The 20487-nt window shown below is 34.9% G+C and overlaps 1 protein-coding gene across 5 annotated transcripts in view; it reads right to left on the bottom strand.

Moving 5' to 3' along the window:
• HACE1 (HECT domain and ankyrin repeat containing E3 ubiquitin protein ligase 1) overlaps positions 1-20487 on the bottom strand; it is a gene marked incomplete at both ends in the record, with an annotated part of 91976 nt that overhangs the window by 56931 nt on the left and 14558 nt on the right. Inside the window, 2 exons of one of the 5 annotated variants that reach the window (XM_080700199.1) lie at positions 8983-9114; positions 13238-13313. The exons of 1 other annotated variant lie outside the window; for it this stretch is intronic. In XM_080700199.1, coding sequence (XP_080556325.1) covers positions 8983-9114; positions 13238-13313 — 208 coding nt within the window. Of the gene's footprint in view, positions 1-8982; positions 9115-13237; positions 13314-20487 lie in introns of those variants that run through there. 3 more of the 5 variants (XM_080700200.1, XM_080700203.1, XM_080700202.1) reach the window with 3 other exon arrangements.

The raw sequence follows: 20487 nt of genomic DNA on the forward strand, positions 1-20487 counted from the left end.
AAATTCAGCCATTAGACTAACAAATTCCTCTACTGTTTTCAATAAGTTATAAGACAAACTTCAAAAGAAACATAGCAAGAAAGCACGATTTACATATGAACTGTTCCATTTCTGTCAAATCTTTGTGAATTCTACAAAGACATAAAAAATTTCATGTTCATCAAATCTTTGTATCTCCTATAATGAAATTAAAAATTCTTTTTTTTTTTTTTTTTTTTTTTTTTTGCGGGTCTGGGGATGGAACCCAGAGGCATTTGACCTCCGAGCTACACCCCCTGCCCAATTTTTTATTCTTTTTTTTTGAAACAAGGTCTCACTAAGTTGCAGAGGGCCTCACTAAGTAGCTGAGGCTGTCCGTGAACTGCGATCCTCCTGTCTCAGCCTCCCGAATGCTGGGATTACAGGCGTGCGCCACCACGCCCGGCTAAAAATTCTTTAAAAGAACATTTGATTAAGGCAGTGGAAGTTGCTTATTCTAATATTCTATTTTCTACTCAGAAATCTTTCTGCTTTTATAATTTAGCTTAATTATCCCTGTGAAAATCTTCAAAATATGCAACACTTAAACATATTTTCTAATTTTTTTTCAATACCTTCACTTGTAGATAAAATGTTGCCTAAAATCTCTCTTAGAAATTAGGATTGCCAGGAGTGGTGGCACACGCTTGTAAACCCGGAGCTTGGGAGACTGAGACAGGAGGATCACACAGGTTTGAAGCCAGCCTCAGCTGGTTTAAAAGAACCTGTTTCCAAATAAAATATTTTGTAATAGCCCGGAGGTAGAAGGCCCCTGGGTTCCATCCCCAGTGCCACCAAAAAAGGAAAAAAGAAAAAGAAAGAAATTAGGATTAAAAAATGTATAAAACTGCCGGGCATGGTGGCGCATGCTTGTAATCCTCGGAGGCGGAGACAGAAGGATCAGGATCACGCAGGTTCGAAGCCAGCCAGCCAGCCAGACGTGCTGGTTTAAGAGACCCTGTTTCCAAATTTAAAAAAAAAAAAAAAAGTATAAAATAATTTGAATATGAGGAATAAAATATTGCCTTACAGCACTAAAATGAATAAAAATTCATCAGCTGTTGCGATTGAAAAAATTGATTACTGGTTTCTTTTTGTAAAAGCTCTGAAACAGGAAGGGAAAAGAAATGAAAAATTCAATTATTGATTTAAAGGCATAATAGGAAAAGTAGCAAGAAAGTCACAGGTACATTAATCATAGGGTTTTTTTTTAATTAATCTCCAGTCATTCCTCTGAGGAAAGCAAGTCATGATAATTCAAGTAGAGAAGGAATCTCAGATGTACTCACCTCAATAATTAGCCAACTACATGGTGGTGAGCAGAAAGGGAAAAAAAAGGAAGGTCTACATGGTGTCAAAACAGGACCCAAAGGCTGTAACACGTACCCAACTTACCCTATCACTGTACTATTCTGGTGGTTTCTATTGAGTTCTGTTGAGAAAGTGAGTTCTCCTGGTCCCTTACTACAACTTTAGCTACATAAAATTGCAATGAGGCAGTCATTACAGAGTAGAATTTAAAGACTATACAATCTTCAAAAGTATTACAAAATAAATGCTTCCAGTTATGTAAAATTGCTAATATGTACACAAAGGATAAAACTCAAGTGGAGGTAAAATTTTCTGAGATTTACTAAATTAAAAGAAATAAATAAAAGCTTTTGAAGAAACAATACTACTTAAGGATTTCAAATTATACCAAAACATAAGCCACAAGCTAAATGAAAAGAATAAACTCTGGATTCAAATTTTAAAATTCCTAAGGATTTTCAAATGTAGAGGTTTTCAGCAAATAGATACAAATAGATCAGATACAATCTTTTTTAAGAATCTGAATAATCAATATGTACTCCACTTAAAGATAAAAAAGAAAAAAACGACAGTCACAAATACAAAGAAAATAAGGGTTAAAATGACACTAGAGTTGAGTGATTTGTTCTATCTTTCAACAAAAATGCCATGTCTATTCGTTACAAGAGTGAAAAGAATGAACAAAATTCCTGTCCTTATAAAGTTTACATCATAGTGGGAAAGAAAGATGAAATAATAAAATAAACAAATATACAATGTACTATATGGTAACCAGGATTCTCTATTTAGATTCAATTTATTTTAGAAATTGTCCTGCCCCTGAAACCCTACACACAAGTACATTCTGTGACAATTGTGCACTGAGCAATAAACCATAAAATGTTAAAAAAAAAAAAAACATAGTGAGTGTGACTATACCATGTAGTTTCTCATTTTCAAAATGTTACGGCTTTTCATCTACTTGTAAAAGTTACACTTGACAGTTTATGAGAAAATGTAAACCTATAAAAGCAGACTACTAGAAGTATCTGTGACTGATACCTGATTACCCATATAGCATACATATTTTTAATAACTACAATGAATTGAAATAACTTTATGCACCTAAAATGACATCAAAATAAGCTTTCTAAAAAAATCAGATTTTCAAATTCCCTGCCCAACTCTTCCCTTCATCACCATTACCAAAATCTATTCTCCTAGTCCCTACATAGTCTTATGTAGAACAGGGATTCCTCCTCCTTAGAGAATTATGGAACTTCTTGTGAGGATCCAAAGCATTAGAAAAGGGACTTACTATGGCCCTCAAGTAATCCTTGAGAAACAACAGATTTTCAACAGACTTCATAACCTTTCAAACAACAAAACAGTATCCTGGGTGGAAAACTAATGTACAAAGCTAATGTAGGGTCAATCTCAAAAGTCATTTAATTGAAGGTAGTGACTAATCAAGACCAGCTGTGTCCAATACTCTGCTAATTTCAAAGCAAGAACTCTAAAGCAGCTCTATTGATGTCAACTCTCAAAATAACACTGATCAAAGTAAAAAGGAATAGATTCAGTAATAAGACTATAAGCAAAGGCTAAAGCTGTAATATCATTTGCTAAAAGGAAACTAAACAACCAAAATCATACTTATTTTATGTTTTATTAAATGATTCTGATGACATGATTTATCACAATGTACAAATAATACACTAAGAGAAACTATGGATTTACTAGTAAGTGATGGGTTTATCCAGGGTTTCTTTAGAAGCCTGTTCTCCAAAATCGATTAGGAATTTGAATCTTTATGCAATATCCAGCAGAAATCATTATTATCCAGTTGTATTAAGAAAACAAGAGGGATGGGAGTTCTTTTTATTATTTGCTCACATTTCCCAGAAGTGAATAAAGAAAAAGTTTGGCGCTAAAATAAATACAATTCCTCAATATAAAAATATATTCCAAAATATCAATATACCTTTGTGCTTCCAGGCTGAATCTGATTGTTTTGCAAATGTTTTTAATTAAGCTTGCATGGCTGCCTGTTAACTCTCAGGACAAAAAGTCTGAAAGCTGGCTAAGGATACCAACCAAAAGAACTAACTGAATGTAGGTGAGCACTATTACTAGCAAATTTCAGTCTATGATATCAATATCAAGGAACTGCTTTTAATTTTTACGAGTGTAAATTCACCCAAACAAAGTTTAAATACAATTTTATATTGCTTGAGAAGCTTCATATTCTGTTGCGTAAATTTAAGAATGTAAAGTTTATTCTTATAAAAATGTAATTTATTTTTAAATAAACTGTAATTAGTCCCTAAGCTAATCTTAGGTAATCTAGCACCTAAATTTAGAATAAACTGTAAGATAGTTCTCTAGGGTTTCTAAATCCATGTTATTCCAGGAAGACTATAATCAATCACTTAACAGCAATGCAACATATTTATAAAAGTCTTTTTTTTTTTTTTTTTTGCAGAACGATGGAACCCAGAGGCATTCTACCTCCGAGCTATACCCCCAGTCCTATGTTTTTAGTATTTTTATTTTCTTGAAACAGGGTCTCACTAATTTGCAAAGGGCCTCGCTAAGTAGCTGAGGCTGTCTGCGAACTGCGATCCTCCAGTCTCTGTCTCCTGAATGCTGGGATTACAAGTGTGCGCCACCACACCCAGCATAAGTCTTAAAAAACTAATAAAAATTTTACCAAAAAGTAAGTTGAATTTATGGCCAAGAAAAAAAAAGAGAATTATACCTAAGTGGAATAATGATTCTAAATACACTTTGTGAAAATAAAATTTTAAAAGAACAAAAACAAAACACTGAAGCCGGGCGTGGTGGTATGCACCTATAATCCTAGAAGTTTGAAAGCTGAGACAGGAGGATCTCGGGTTAAAGGACAGCCTCAGCAAGTAATGAGAATCTCATCAACCTAGAGACCCAGTTTCCAAATAATATCAGTCTGGAAGGTGTAACTCAAAGGTAAAATACCTCTGGATTCAATTCCCAGGATCACCAAAAAGAAAAAAACCAAGCCTAACTTCTTGCACAAAAGTAATTAAGGGTCCAGATATCACTCTCTGTCCTATTTTAATAATGGTAGTAACAGTATATATATGCATTGCTATTAAATGTCCTCCAAAGCATTCAGAACACTTTCCTCAATTATATCAGAGTCATACAAAAGATAAATAAGAGCAAGAAAAGAAAGTTCCCAAAGACTACATAACATGTCAGCTGAATAACAAACCCTAAAATGATTTTCTTGTTTTTTGAATCTAGGTTTCTAGTTTAGAACTCTTAAACTCCTGACTCAGCCTCCTAAGTAGCTGGGATTAGAGACATGTACCAGTGCAACTGGCTAGCCTGAGATGACTTTTTAAACTTAATACTGTAGCAGTGTGTGATGGTGCACAGTGTAATCCCATGGTGCACAGTACTTGAGAGGCTGAGACAAAGGGATCATAAGTTTGAGGTCAGCCTCAGAAATTTAGCAAGGCTAAGTTTTTACTTATGTTTCAAAATAAAAAAATTAAATAGGGCTGAGGGTATAGTGCAGAGACAGGATGCCCCTGGATTCATTCCCAGTACCACACACACACACAAAAAAAAAATTCAATAGTCAAAAATGAACCATATTTCTTGTACTGTATGCCTATTAATGCAGTACAATAGCTGATGTAAGAAAATTTATATAAAAATAAAGATTTTAATGAAAATGATCATTTCTTTAATTACAAAAATGATCAATTCTTTCATCTTATCATTTTTAAATAGGAATAGAAGGCATGGTGCTATTATACTTTAAGGACAAAAAAAAATGCACTCTTCCACTGCCCAAAGCACTTTCTCCTAAAAAGATGATGATGAGACCTTTATTTTCCCCTCTCATGAAAGAGATGCCTCTATATGAAGACATGGTAAAGATTATTCAATTTCTTTATTATGACAAAAATAAACCTTCCAAATCTTTTACCTTTAAAGAGAAGTAATGTAAATCTGAAAAGCATTTTTGATCATCAAAGCAAAAATGTATAGTATTCAATTATAAATTCTACAAAGCTTTAGGTTTAGTAGGCAGTTGCTCAAAATCTTTTCATGTACTCCTGAGATTTACTCTAAATTGAGATTAGAAGGCAAATTTGAAATGATTTGTTATCTTGGCTTTTTTAATTTGAAGAACAATATGTTTTAAAGATAAAGTAATAAGAGTTTCTTAAAATATATGCAATCAGAGCCAGGCATGGTGGTGCACACTTGTAATCCCAGCATTCAGGAGGCTGAAACGGGAGGATCAGGGTTCACGGACAGCCTCAGCTACTTAGTGAGGCCTTCCGCAACTTAGTGAGATCCTGTTTCAAAATAAAGAATTAAAATAGGGTAGGGGGTATGACTCGGAGGTCAAATGCCCCTTGGTTCCATCCCCAGACCCACACACACCATATATATATATATATATATATATATATATATATATATATATATATATATATATAATAATTGCAATCAGTATGTGAGCTTTTTAAGCTTAAAAATAAAATCTTGAAACCTGCATGTGCTAATAAGTCTTAATATTAACATATAGTCTGAATTCTTTTCAATAAATTAGTGCAAGAACTGACAACTTTGAAACATTGAAAAGGCCATTCCCAATATTCAACTTATGGAAAGACATATGAAGAGTTTTAAAAATCAGTAGTCCCTACCCTATAATAATGTATCATAATTCATAGACAAGTAAATCATATGCAACCCAATATAAAAGGATATGTTAACACACTGAGATCTAAATAAGTCCCAGAAATTCAAGATTAATTCTGAAACACAGGCAATACCACAACTATCAACATAGACTTTTAGAAATTAGAATTCAGCCTAGAGACAAGACTAATTTTTAAAATTCCTTCTTATCCTAATAGAAAAAGGATCAAAAAGGTACAATGATTCAGAAAAGAGCCAATGCTAAGCATTTATCTGTATATAATCCTTGTAGATAATTATAACTGATCAACTACAACAGAAGGTACCTCTGGAAATACAATCAACCATAAATCAACATGGCCTTTTGTGCCATTTCTCCTCTACTGTATCTGCAAAATCTCACCCTGTGAAATTCATCACTGCAGAGAAGTCAGGCTCCCTATAAATCTTCTGCGCATATAATTGTTCAAAGGCTATGAGGAATTCTCCATTACTTTACCACACCTGCTTTAGGTTGTAAACCATATGGAGTATATTATACTCATACCACCTAATCTTCAATAACTTCAGAAGGAAATTCTAAATCTTTAATGCAGCCTGCAATGCACATGTTTTAAACCAAAATTTTCTTAATAATTTTTAACTTTACACTAGCTCAGGGTAGCTAAAATTAGCTTTTGTAGTTTATTTCTATTTGAATCCCTCTTTTTCCTATAAGGTTAAGTCTTCTGTTTACATTAAAGTTAGTGCTTTCCTGTCCTCTGTAAACTCCCAATGGGATTCATTTTCTAACATGTAGCAGTTCCTTAAAAACCTGGGTCATTGGGGCAGGCATGTGCAAGGCCCTAGGTTTGATCCTCATCACATACATAATTTTTTTTAAAAATAAAATAAAACAGGTCATCCAAGACTAGGACATGTCAGATCACTTTTTTCACAAGAAATACTTTTTTAAATTTAGTAACAATGGCTCAGAAAGCAGGAAATGGTAAGAAGAAATACTCCTTGAAAAAACTGGTTAGTTTCCAGTTAATAAAAGACAAGAAATATATAAATGAACATCAGTGTTCAGAAGTAATTCCAAGAATGAGAAAAAAAGATCCTACATCCCTCCTTTTCACCAACCCTTATTATACAAAAGCCAATGTCAACTTTGTCCTCACTATCTTGTATAAGTACAGTATTTGGAAATTGTGGTCACATGAAAAGCATGTAAACATCCAGGATCCTACTTGCCAAATCAGGGTTAGGGAAAAAAGTGTTTCAGATAGAAATCTAGACTCTATGTGAAAATCTATATTCTACAAGGAAATCTCCCAACAAAAGAATTCAGACTTAGAGTTTATACCAAAATAAACATATAAATCTGTAGACATACATACAAATAAGTAAATAAGCTGACTCTGTAAAAATAAGTAAATAAATTGTCTCTGTACTTGTTGGAAGTGACATTTTTGTTTTCAGTTGATCTTATTATTATGGTTAGCAAGAAATTACATTAATGTTAAATATAAGAAATCTTTAGGTAAATGAGATAGAAAATTATAGTAAACTAGAATTGCAATCTAATATCTTAAGCTCTCTATATATTACAGTAAAGTCTCCTCAATGAGGGAGAAAACTTAGTAATTGGATTATCTATACACAGGAATAAAAGATGAATATTGATACAATACAAATGCATGGTTTTAGAAATCTAAAGAATGAAAGAAAATAACTTGTCATTCAAGTACAGAAAAAAATATATAAGTTGACATGAACTATATAAATAGCATCAGTACTCACTCACACTTTTTTTTTTTTTTTTTTTTTTTTTTTTTTTGGCAATACTGGGAATGGAACCTAGGGACATTCTACCTCCGAGTGACACCTCAGCCCTAACTTTTTTTATTTTGAGGGTCTGGGGATGAACCCAGGGACATTTGACCTCCGAGCTACACCCCCTGCCCTATTTTTTTTATTATTCTTTATTTTGAAACAGGGTCTCATTAAGCTGCAGAGGGCCTCACTAAGTAGCTGAGGCTGTCCGCAAACCACGATCCTCCGGTCTCAGTCTCTGGAATGCTGGGATTACAAACGTGTGCCACCATGCCTGGCTAGGATTACAAGCGTATGCCACCAAACCCAGCTATCTAATTATTTTAAATGAGTCTCAATAGCAAAAATGTAAAATGCAGAAAAATTACTTATCACTGAAACTAGAATAGTTTAAGTGTTTAAAATACATGTTAATATACAATATTTTAAAATTTAGTGTGCCCACTGGCACACATTTATAATCCCAAATATTTATGAGGCTGAGGCAAGAAGACAGCAAATTCAAGGCCAACCTGAGCAATTTAGCAAGATCCTGTCTCAAAAGAGAAATACAAAGGGGTAGGTGCACAATGTAGAAATGTAGTTCATTAACAGAGCACTTGGCCTAGAAAGCATGAGTTCTATCCCCAGTTACACAAATACAAAAAGAAATAAGTATATGCAGCTACAAAAATCTATGAATCAGAAATAAAATTGAGCCGAGCGTGGCGGTGCACACTTGTAATCCCAGCATTTGGGAGGCTGAGACAGGAGGATCGTGATTAGAGGACAGCCTCAGCTACTTAGTGAGGTCCTTTGCAACTCAGTGAGACCCTGTTTCAAAATGGAGAATAAAAAATAGGGCTGGAAGTGTAGCTCAGAGGTAGAATGCCCCTGGGCTCCATCCTCAGTACCGAAAAGATAAAATAAAATAGAAATCCAAATTATAAATATTTTGAAGAGTTAAAACACTATTTTGTATTACCTTTTTCTACCTAATCCATATCACATAGAAAATATTTTCTATGAAGTTTCATGTTTGCAAATATGCACAATATTTTTCTGTCAAATTTAATTTTCCCAAAGATGCACAATGAAAATATGTACTTTTCATTAAATCAGAACATTTTTAAAACAAACACAACTGAAAAATTCTGTGGCTGAATTTACCGTTTTGTGACCATTCTGGCAGGCCACGTGCAGTGCTGTCTGCCCCATTGCATCCTCAACATCAACATCACTGACGTGTTGCACAAGGTCATGGAGTAGCTCTGTCCGCCCATTCACAGCCAGCCAGTGTATCTGTAAAGCCACTGGGTTACTTAATATTTGTGCAAATGTGTTTTTAAAAATAGCAGATTAAATGATGCAGATTAAAGGGTTAAAGTATAGTGGCACACTTCTCAAATGAACATCACTCCCAAACTAAAAACAGTTTAAGCCCATATAGTTTTCCCCTATGTTTTTATATAGAAAAAAAAAAGACATACATCAAAATGTAACCTAGAGAGATGGGCATGGTGGTACATGCTTAAAATCCCAGTACTTGGGAGGCTGAGACAGAAGAATCTCAGGTTTGTGGCCAGCCTCAGCTACTTAGGCCCTCTGCAACTTAGTGAGATCCTGTTTCAAAATAAAAAATAAAACAGAGCTAAGGATATAGCTCAGAGGTGGAATGCCCCTGCGTTGAATTCTCAGTACCACAAAAAAAAGTAACCTAGGTTACACCACCTGTTACAAAATCAAGAATTCAATGGCTCAAAATAGGTAGTATCCAAAAGCCTAAAGATTATCAAATACTTTAATTTTTAGGTGACCCTAAACGCTAAGCATAATTTATCTCTAGAGAAAAGGTACTAGGTATATTCCTTTTCCAGAAGCAAACAAATATGCTTTACTTCTCACATTTATAAGCAGCAAAGATAATCTTACAAAAATAAGATTCATAGGGCAGATTAAGAAAAAACATAAAACACCTATATTGCTGAAAGATAATCAATGTTCAAACTTTGGACTTAGATTAAGTGTTAGAAATCATACTTTGTATGCATAAAGCCATGGGTTCAATTTTCAGCACAAGAAAGAAAGAAAGAAAGGCAGAAAGACAGACTTTGAACTATATATTTTAAAGTCCAAATCCAAGCTTTTTGTTTCTTGTTTGTTGTTGTTGTTGTTGTTGTTGTTGTTGTTTTTGTGAATCTGGGGATGGAACCCAGGGGCATTTGACCTCCGAACTACACCCCCTACCCTATTTTTCATTCTTTATTTTGAAACTGGATCTCAATGAGTTGCAAAGGGCCTCATTAAGTACCTAAGGCTGTCCAAGAACCTTGATCCTCCGGTCTCGGCCTCCCAAATGCTGGGATTTACAAGCATGTGCCACCACGCCCGACTCAAATCCAAGTATTTTTAACTTGATTTTTTTCCAATAAAATATATTAAGATGTCCTTGTTTCAAAATAGTAGACTGAACCATCTATTACCTTCAGCTTCTTTGTAAACCCACAATGCAATGACAGTAAAAGGGTAAAAGTATAGTGGCATACACTTGTAACCCCAGTACTTGAGAGACTAAGGCAGGAGGAGCACAGGTTTGCCTCAGCAACTTAGTGAGTCCATCTACAACTAAGTGAGACCCTGTTTCAAAATAAAAGAATAAAATAGGACTGGGGGTGTAGCTTAGAGATAGAATGCACCTGGATTCCATCCCTAGTACCACACACACAAAAAAAGTATTTCTTAACCAGGTATGGTAGTGCACACCTGTAATACCAGCAAATCAAGTAACTGAAACAAGAGGATCACAAGTTCAAGGGCAGTCTCAGCAACTTAGTGAGACTCTGTCTCAAAAAAAAAAGGCTAGGGATGTAGGTCAGTGGTAGAGCACCCTGGTCAATCCCCAGCACCAAAAGGAGAAAAAAAAAAGGCCTGATTAATGCTTGACAAGGTAGTGCATGCATATAATCCCAGTACTTAGTGGGAAGCTGAAAAAAAAGTCTTGCAAATTTGAATTCAGCCTCAAGTAACTTAAAGAGACCCTCAACAACTTAGAGAGATCCTGTTTCAAAATAAAAAGGGATAGGCTGTAACTCAGAGATAGATAGAATGTCCCCGAGTTCAATCCCAGTACCAAAAGAATTATTTTTTTAATCCAATTAGAAAATAGACAAATTATATGAATTGTAAGAGGATATACAAATGGCAGATACACCTATAAAAAGATATTCAACATTAATTAGGTAAATGCTAATTAAAAGTACAATGAGATATTATTACATATCTATCATAATAGTTAAATTTTTTTTAAAAAGTGATAACACCAAATGCTGGCAACAACGCTGAAAAATTGGATCACTCAAATGTGATCACTGAATATAATGGTAATGCAAAGTATAGTACAAGTGTTTCTGCTGGTTACTTCCTTAAACTAATTAAGAAAGTATAAAATATTTTGAGGTATAGTGGAAATGGATAATGAATAATAGCAAAAAAATTTTAAAAAGTAAGCTGGGTGTGGTGGCACACACTTGGAATCCCAGCATACCGGAGGACTTAGGTTCATGGCCAGCCTCAGCTACTTAGTGAGGCCCCTTTCAACTCAGTGAGATCTGGTTTCAAAATAAAAGAATAAAAAATAGGGCTGGGGTATAGCTCAGAGGTAAAATGTCCCTGGGTTCCATCCCCAGGACCACAAAAAAAAAATTAAAAATTAAAAAGTAGCATTCATATTTTACTTATATATAGATATTTTAAAATTTTAATTAAAATAGCTGAGAAAAATTGCCTAGGGAGAAGGCTTGACGGGGATAAGTTTAGAGAGGAAGGCCAAGAGACTGTTCCTACCACAAGCTTTACAGAATCATTTGACTCTTTAAATATATGCATAAATAATTTCAATAAATAATTTTATCTTAAAATATTTTCTATTTAATCTTTCTTGGAATAAAAAGAAATTAGCAGATAAAAAAATTACATGGTTAAACAGATTATGTTAACACTGGACATCTTAACCTGTCTAAATTGGCTGGTATCCTAAGGAAAGATCTATGACATTTCTAGGGGTTTGTAACCTCATAGAAAAATTCAAATCTAAGCAAGGCGTGGTGGCGCACGCTTGTAATCCTGCGCTTGGGAGGCGGAGACAGGAGGATCAAGCAGGTTTGAAGCCAGCCTCGCTGGCTTAAGAGACCCTGTTTCCAAATAAAAATATAAAATAGGTCTGGGAGTGTAGCCCGGAGGTAGGAGGGTTTCCAGGAACCCCAGTACCACCAAAAAAAAAAAAAAAAAAAAAATTCAAATCTAGCAGGTTGTGGTGGGCACACTTGTTAATCCCAGTATTTGGGAGGATGAGACAGGAGGATCGCAGGTTCACGACATGCCTCAGCAACTCTGCAAGGCTCTTCCCAACTTAGTGAGACCCTGTTTAAAAATAAAAAATAAAAAGAAATTAAACTGGGAGTGTACATCAGAGGTAGAATGCCCCTGGATTCAATCCCCATAATCACAAAAAGAAAAAGAAAAATTCGCAAATCTTAGGAAATTTTTTCTTATGCCTTCCCCCAGAAACAATCTAATCAAAAAGGCCTTGAGAACTGGCAAGGACAGTAAATATTCAATATTCTTTACTCACAAATCAAAAGATTCAAAATCTATAAATTTTAGGAAAAGGTTAAATTCAACTTAATAAACCTTAACATCTCCTACCATGACTTCAAAATAATTGGTCAACTATCATATAACTATTTTATCTCTACTTATAAAATGAATAACGTTCTATTAACAATAACAATTTGGTTGAAATTTCGAGATTTCAACTATCACTTCAGCACTATCCTATCACCTCCCTACAAAATCTATTTAGGTCGAAAATATATTAAACTTATTTTTGTAACAAAAAAAAAAAAGTAACATACAAAATGAATAAAAATACTAGTTTAAGTAAGAGATAACAAACCTAAAAGGATACTGGCCAAATGATTATCACTGCTTACAGGGAATACGGGATATGCTCATTCCCTGTTATTTACTTTTAGCCTTTCTTCCTAGCCATACAGTTTCCTACAGTGAACATATTAAAAGTTCTTAAGAGAACTTAATAAAGACAGCTCTCCTTTAAGAAACTAACAATACACATTAGAAGAAATGCTAAATAGTCCCTTGAAAGTCAGTGACAACAATTAAGAAAATAAACTTCAAAATAAGTGTCATAAACCTAAAAAGGAGAAAGGAGAAGCATGGTGAACCACAACTTTTCTTAAAAAAAACAACGAATAACTATACCTCAAAACATTCTCCATTTTCTTAATTAGTATAAGGAAGTAATCTGCAGAAACACTTGTACTATACTTTGCAGCATTATCATCACATTCAAGATTATTTTCTAAAAACTATTTTTAAATTTTCAGATAAAACAGATAGCACTTACTGCTGTAAGGCCTTCATTATTACAGATGTTGACATCAGCACTGTATTCTAGTAATTTACTCATACATTTCTTCTGTCTGAAAAGAAATAGACAGTCAAAAACAACTGGTCCTAGAAAAACATACAAATGAAAATTATTTTACTGAAATATTAACTATAATCAACATTATTTGATAATATAAGTCTGTATCTGCAATTTCAAACTATATCTGCAAAATATAAATGAACACTCTTTAAAGTAAAATACAAAAGTGTTTCTATGACTCAAATGTAACAGGATAACTAAATAACACATTCAGGCTTTCATATCACCGGGACAAATTCATCATTCAAACTACAGAAAAAATTCTAGTGTTGACTAAATATATGGAATAGTGATCTCCATTAGAAATATAAGAAAATGTGAGTGTAATGTGTGGAAAATACAGCAAAATGTCTCATTCTTGACCAAAAAATATTTAAGATAATACTGACATACAAATATAATCTGAAAATGAATAAAACACATTTATGCAATCCTCTACCAACTTCATTTTTTCTATTTTATTGTAAAATACACACAACAAAATCTTAACATTCTTAAGTGTATACTTCTGTGTTGTTTTGCTAAGCAAAAAGTCTTCAAGGTTCACCCATGTTGTAGCATATGTCAGAATTCTTTCCTTTTTAAAATAGGCTGAATATGTTCCAATATACATATACATCACATTTTGTTTAATCATTTATTAGCTGATGAATACTTGAGTTGCTTCTACCTCTTAGCTTTTGTAAACAATGCTACATAGATAGGTGTGCAAATATTCCTTCAAGAGCTGGGTGTGGTGGCACATGCTTGTAATCCCCGCGCTTGGGAGGCAGAGACAGGAGGATCGCGCAGGTTCAAAGCCAGCCATGCTGGCTTAAGAGACCCTGTTTCCAAAAATAAAAAAGAGGTCTGGGAGTGTAGCCCACAGGTAGAAGGGCTTCCAGAAACTCCAGTACCACCAAAAAAAAAAAAAAAATTCCTTCAAGAATGTTACAGTTTTTATTTACAATGTGCCCCAAAAGTTCATGTGTTAAGCTATGCAGCCAGGTTCAGAGGCAGGGCATGGCTAGAGATGAGTTCCTGAGGCTGTGGCCTTAGGGAATATATCCTCCCTAGTCCTTTCCTGCCACTCTGTTTCTGATACCATGCTGTGACAGCATGTTTTCTTCACCACATGCCTTGCTGCCACAGTTCTGCCTAGGAGCCAGCTGACTATAATAGAGTGAAACCTCTGAAACCTCCAAAACTGTGAACCCAATAAATCTTTCCTCCTCTAAGTCATGCTAGTTGGGTATTTTGGTCACACACGATGGAAATGATGACTAAAAAAGAGACCCAGCTCTCAATTCTTTGGGGTGTATACCCAGCAGAACTGCTAGATCGTATAGTAATTCTATTTTTAATTTTTGAGAAATTAACATATTGTTTTCCACAGTAGAGTTACATTTTATATTCCCATCAACTGCATAAGGGTTCTAATTTCTCCACATCCTGACCAATATTTGCTATTTTCCTTTTTTTTTTTTTTTTTGGTCATTCTAATGAATTTGAGTTGGTATCTAACTAAATTAATTTGCATTTCCCTAACTAGTGATGCTGCACTAATTTCATGTGCCTACTGACCATTTGTATAGCTCTGGAGAAATGTCTAGTCAAGTCCTTTGCCATTTATAATTTGCCTACTCACTTCATTTTGCTCAAAGTTTCTCCCTTTTTTTTTTTTTTTTTGGGTACAGAGGATTGAAACCAGGGGCATCTACTTCCAAAGTATATCCCCACCCCTTTTTATTTTTTTATTTTGAAACAGGTTCTCATGCAGCTGCTGAGGATCTAAATTGCTGAGGCTGACCTCAAACCTATGTTCCTTCTTAGCCCCCAAAGTACTAGAATTACAGGCATGTACCACTGTGCCCAGCTTCCTCTTTAATAAAACCTGTATAGCCAAGCATGATGGCACATACCTGTAATCCCAGTACTTAGGAGACTGAGACAGGAGGATGACAGGTTCAAAGCCAGCCTAAGCAACTTAGTGCAGCTGTCAGCAACTTAGTGAGATCCTGTTTCCAAATAAAAAATATAATAGGGCTGGAGATATAGCTAAGAAGTAGAATACCCCTGTGTTCCATCCCCAGCACCACAAAATAGAGAAGTTTTAAAAAAATGTATAGATGGATTCCTGGAAACTCTATGGAACCTTATACTCCTTTGAAGATTAATTTTCTACTGGGACTGTCCATATGACAATCAACTATCTCAAACACACACAACACACACTTGACTATGCTCAGTACTGAAGATTGAAGAAATATAATCTATGGCATGAAGTTGTTTGTAATTTAACTGTACAAACAGTAATATTTAATATAAAACAATGTATATATTATGTATCATATGCATGTTTTATATACAGTATTAATATATGAGTAAGGCTTGGTGGCCCACTTGTAATTCCAGCCTTTGGGAGGCTGAGACAGGAGGATTCCCCACAGGTTCAAAGCCAGCCTCAGCTACTTAGTGAGGCTCTCAACAACTTAGTGAGACCCTATTTCCAAAAGTATAAAATAGGTCTGGGAGTATAGCCTGGAGGTAGAAAAGCCCCTGGGCTCCACCCCCAGTACCACAAAAAGAAATAAAATAAAATTATATATATACCATATAGATACTAGATGGTATAAGAGCATATACTACATATACTACATAGAGTATATAGTAATATATATATATATATCTATATATATATATATACACACACACATTACTATTTACTCAACTAGTTCATAAAGTTCATACCATGGATTATATCTTACTTCTTTAATCAACTCTGAACTAAGTATATCCAGACACTCTCAATAAATCTTTATTAATTGATACTAGAAGAAAACATAACACTAACCCTCTCACATACAGACTCAGGTAGAGATTTCCTCAATTAAGACTCCTAAAGCTCATAAAACTGAGCTCAATCAATAAAATAGCATCAAATTTAAAAGCTTCTGTGCAGCAAAGAAAACAATCAAGAATGTGATGAGAGCCTATAGAATGGGAGAAAATCTCTGCAAGCTACTCCTCTGACAGAGAACTAATATCTAGGATATATAAAGAACTAAAAAAAAAAAACCACGAAAAAACAAAAAAACAAACCAATCAAAAATGGACAACTGAAGCCAGGCATAGTGGTGCATGCTTGTAATCCCAGCATTATTTTTAGTCTTTATTTTGAAACAGGGCCTCACTATGTTGCAAAGGGCCTCACTGTGATCCTCCTGTCTCAGTTTCCCGAGTACTGGGATTACAAGCATACATCACCATACCTACAAGGAACTTCTTAAAAGAAGAAAAAAAAAACAAATGGCTGACAAATACATTAGCAATCAAAACTATACTAAGATTCTCACTCCAGTTAGAACGGCAATCATCAAGAATACAAACAAAAAGGCCAGATATGGTAGTGCATACCTATAATCCTAGTACTTGGGGATTGAGGCAGGAAGATTGCAGGTTGGAGGCCAGCCTTAGCAACTTAGGTTCTCAGTAACCTAGTGAGACGCTGTTTCCAAATAAAAAATAATACAGGGCTGGGGGTATAGCTTGGAGATAGAATGCTTCTGGGTTCAGTCTCCAGTACAAAAAAAAAAAAAAAAAAGAAATTACAAACAAATAACAAATGACAGCAAGGATGTGAAGAGACCAGTAGAATAGTGAAAAGAGGTTGGGGTTGGGAGGTGAGAGGACAAAGGGGGCTTGAGGAAAGAAACAGAACAAATAAAGTTGTATGTACATACGAATGTGTTACTATGAATTCATCCTGTAAGGGGGGGGGGATGGGTTAGGAAGGAAACACACCAAGTGATGCCCTGTGCATATATGAATATATCACTTTGAATCTCACTATGATGTATAATTACAATGTACTATAACATATATGCATATATTTATACACACACACAAAAGAATTGCTAAAGACCAAGAAAAGCCATCAACCTTCATTCCTTATTAATTCAATATTCAATATCATTTAAGTCAATAGCTAAAATTTTTATTGACCAAATAAACCCTTCTAAAGACCAGACAAATTACTTTTCTTGCTTTCATTTCTACTCCTTAAACAATGTTAAAGGTCATTAAAATCATCACTGACCATGGTGGCACATGCCTATAATTCCAACTACTCAAGAGGCTGAGGCAGAAGGATAGGAAATTCAGGGCCAGCCTGGGCAACTTACCAAAACTCTGTCTCTAAATAAATAAATAAAGGCTAGTTAGGGATGTAGCCCGGGGTTAGAATACCTGCCTAGCATGTAGGAAGCCTTGGGTTCAATCCTTACTATCTCAAAAAAAATGAATGATTCTTAGTAATCATGAGACAACAAATAGTCCTATTAATATAAATACACTGTTTAAAATACATGCATAAAAATTACTAAACAAAATACTAGCAACACACATTCAAAACTATATCAAGAAAATTATACATCATGATCACATAGGGTTCATACCAGGGATGCAAGGCTGGTTCAACATATAAAAATCAACCTATGTAATGCATCACATAAACCAAACCAAAGACAAAAATCACATGATCATTTCAATAGATGCTGGCAAAGCATTTGACAAAATCCAACATCCATTTATGCTAAAAGCACTACAGAGAATTGGAATAAAAAGAACATACCTCAAAATCATAAAGGCAATCTACAACAGGCCCATAGCCAACATATTACATGGGGGAAAACTGTGAGAATTCCCCCTAACAAAGAGGAAAAGAGGAACAAGGATGTCCATTATCACTGCTTCTTTTCAATATAGTACTTGAGACTCTAGCCAGAGCAATAAGGTAAGAAAAGAAAATCAAAGGAGTACAAATAGGAAAAGAATTCAAACTTTCACTATTTGCAGGTGACATGATATTATACTTAGAAGACCCAACAAATTTTTTTTAAAAAAGGCTTACAGAACTAATCCACAAATTCAGCAAAGTGTCTGTATACAAAAACAATCTTAAAAAGGCTCTTCTGGCCAGGCATGGTGGTATATGCTTGTAATTCCCACACTTGGGAAGCTAAGACAGGAGAATCACGCAGGTTCAAAGCCAGCCTTCAGCTACTCAGTGAGGATCTCAGCAACTTAGTGAGACCTATTACATTATAAAATGTAAAATAGGTCTGGGAGTAAAGCCTGGAGGTAGAAGGCCCCTGGGTTCCATCCCCAGTACCACCAAAAAGGGGGGTGGGGGGGGCTTTCTGTAAAACAACCATAAATCCACTAAAAAAGAAATAGAGAAAACACTTCCACTCTGGATATCCCAAACAAACAGAAAAATACTTAGGAATGTACTTAACCAAGAAGGTAAAAGACCTTTACCAAAAAAAATTATAAAACATTGGAAAAAGAGATCAAAGAAGACCTTAGAAGATGAAAATATCTTCCGTGTTTATGGGTAGGCAGAATAAATATCATCAAAATGGCCATACTTCTAAAAGTGATTTACAGATTCAATGCACCACCCATTAAAATTACCAAGGTCATTCTTCACAGACATAGAAAAATCAGTCCTTAAATTCATTTGGAACAAAAACCCAGAATAGCCAAAGTAGTTCTCAGCAACAAAAACCATGCAGGAGGAATCACAATACCTGACTTTAAAGTATAATACAAATAAACATAGCATGGTACTGGCACAAAAATAGATACATAGACCAATGGAACAGAATAGATGACTCAGAAATAAATGCACACACTTACAGCCAACTGATTTTTAACAAAGGAGCAAAAAACATACACTGGAAAAAAGATAGCCTCTTCAACAATGGTGTTTACAAAACTGGTTAAACATATGCAGAAAAGTAGAAATAAAACCCACTTTCTCACCCTACACAAGAGTCAATTCAAAATGGGTCAAGGACTTGGAAATTAGAACAGAGATCTTGAAGCTCCTTGAAGAGGGCATAGGTCCAACAATATAACACATAGGCACAGGTAAAAACTTTCTCAACAAGACTCCATAGGCACAAGAAACTAAAAGGCAGATCAATAAGTAGAATTGCATTAAACTGAAGAGCTTTTGTACAGCAAAGGAAACTATAAAGAACCTCAACAGAGAACCAACAGAATAGGAGAAAATTTTTGCCACCTACTCCTCCAATTGAGGCCTAATATCTAGAATATACAGAGAATTCAAGAAACTCAGCTCTAAGGAAATAAATAACCCAATCAAAAAATGGAAAAAACTAAATAGACACATCACAAATGAAGAAATTCAAATGGCTAATAAATGCACGAACAAGTGCTCAACATCATTAGCAATCAGATAGATGCAAATAAAAACTACCCTGAGATTTCACCTAACTCCAACTAGAATGGCAATCATTCAGAACACAAACAACAACAAATGCTGGTGAGGATGTGGAGAAGTGGGAACTCTAAACACTGTTGGTGGGACTGCAGATTAGTTCAATCACTTGGGGAAACAGTATGAAAGATCCTCAAAAGAATGGGAATGAACCTACCATATGACCCAGCAATACCACTTTTGGATATCTACCCAAAAGAAAGGAAACCAAACTACCAAACTAATACATGTATATCTGTGTTCATAGCTCACAATTCACAATTGCCAAACTATGGAACCAGCCAAGATGTCCATCAACAGATGAATGGATTTTAAAACTGTGGGATATGTACACAATGGAATTTTACTCAGCCATAACGAAAAAACACAATTACATCATTTACAGGGAACTGAATGGAACTAGAGGAAATTATGCTAAGTGCGATTAGTCAGTCACAGAAAATAAAAAATTGGATGCTTTCCTTAATATGCAGAAGATAGGGAGAAAATGGGTGACAGGAAGAACTCTAGACAAAGAAGAAGAAACTATAAGTGAACAAATAAGGCAACCTAACTGAAGGGGATGGGAGGGGGGAGGAAGGAAATTCCTTAATGTACACGACGACGTACATTCACAAACATCAAAGTCAATCATTAAGACAAACATGAGGAGGGAGGGGTGAGGGAATGGGGTGGGAACTGGGTAAGAACTAGTTGGGTGATAGGGACCAATAATCCAAGTGTTCTGTGGAAGCTTGAAGGTGCTTCTATAAGAAAGAAGGGCAATCTAATATTAATGGTGATGAGAGAACTACTAAAGCAGACCAACAGAAATATACTACCTACCACATGACAGTGATAGCTGGGGCAACAAAAGCAGAGAGACAGACCTGCAAAA

Source organism: Muscardinus avellanarius (assembly GCF_963383645.1).
Source record: "Muscardinus avellanarius genome assembly, chromosome: 8".
NCBI classification, from domain to species: Eukaryota; Metazoa; Chordata; class Mammalia; order Rodentia; family Gliridae; genus Muscardinus; species Muscardinus avellanarius.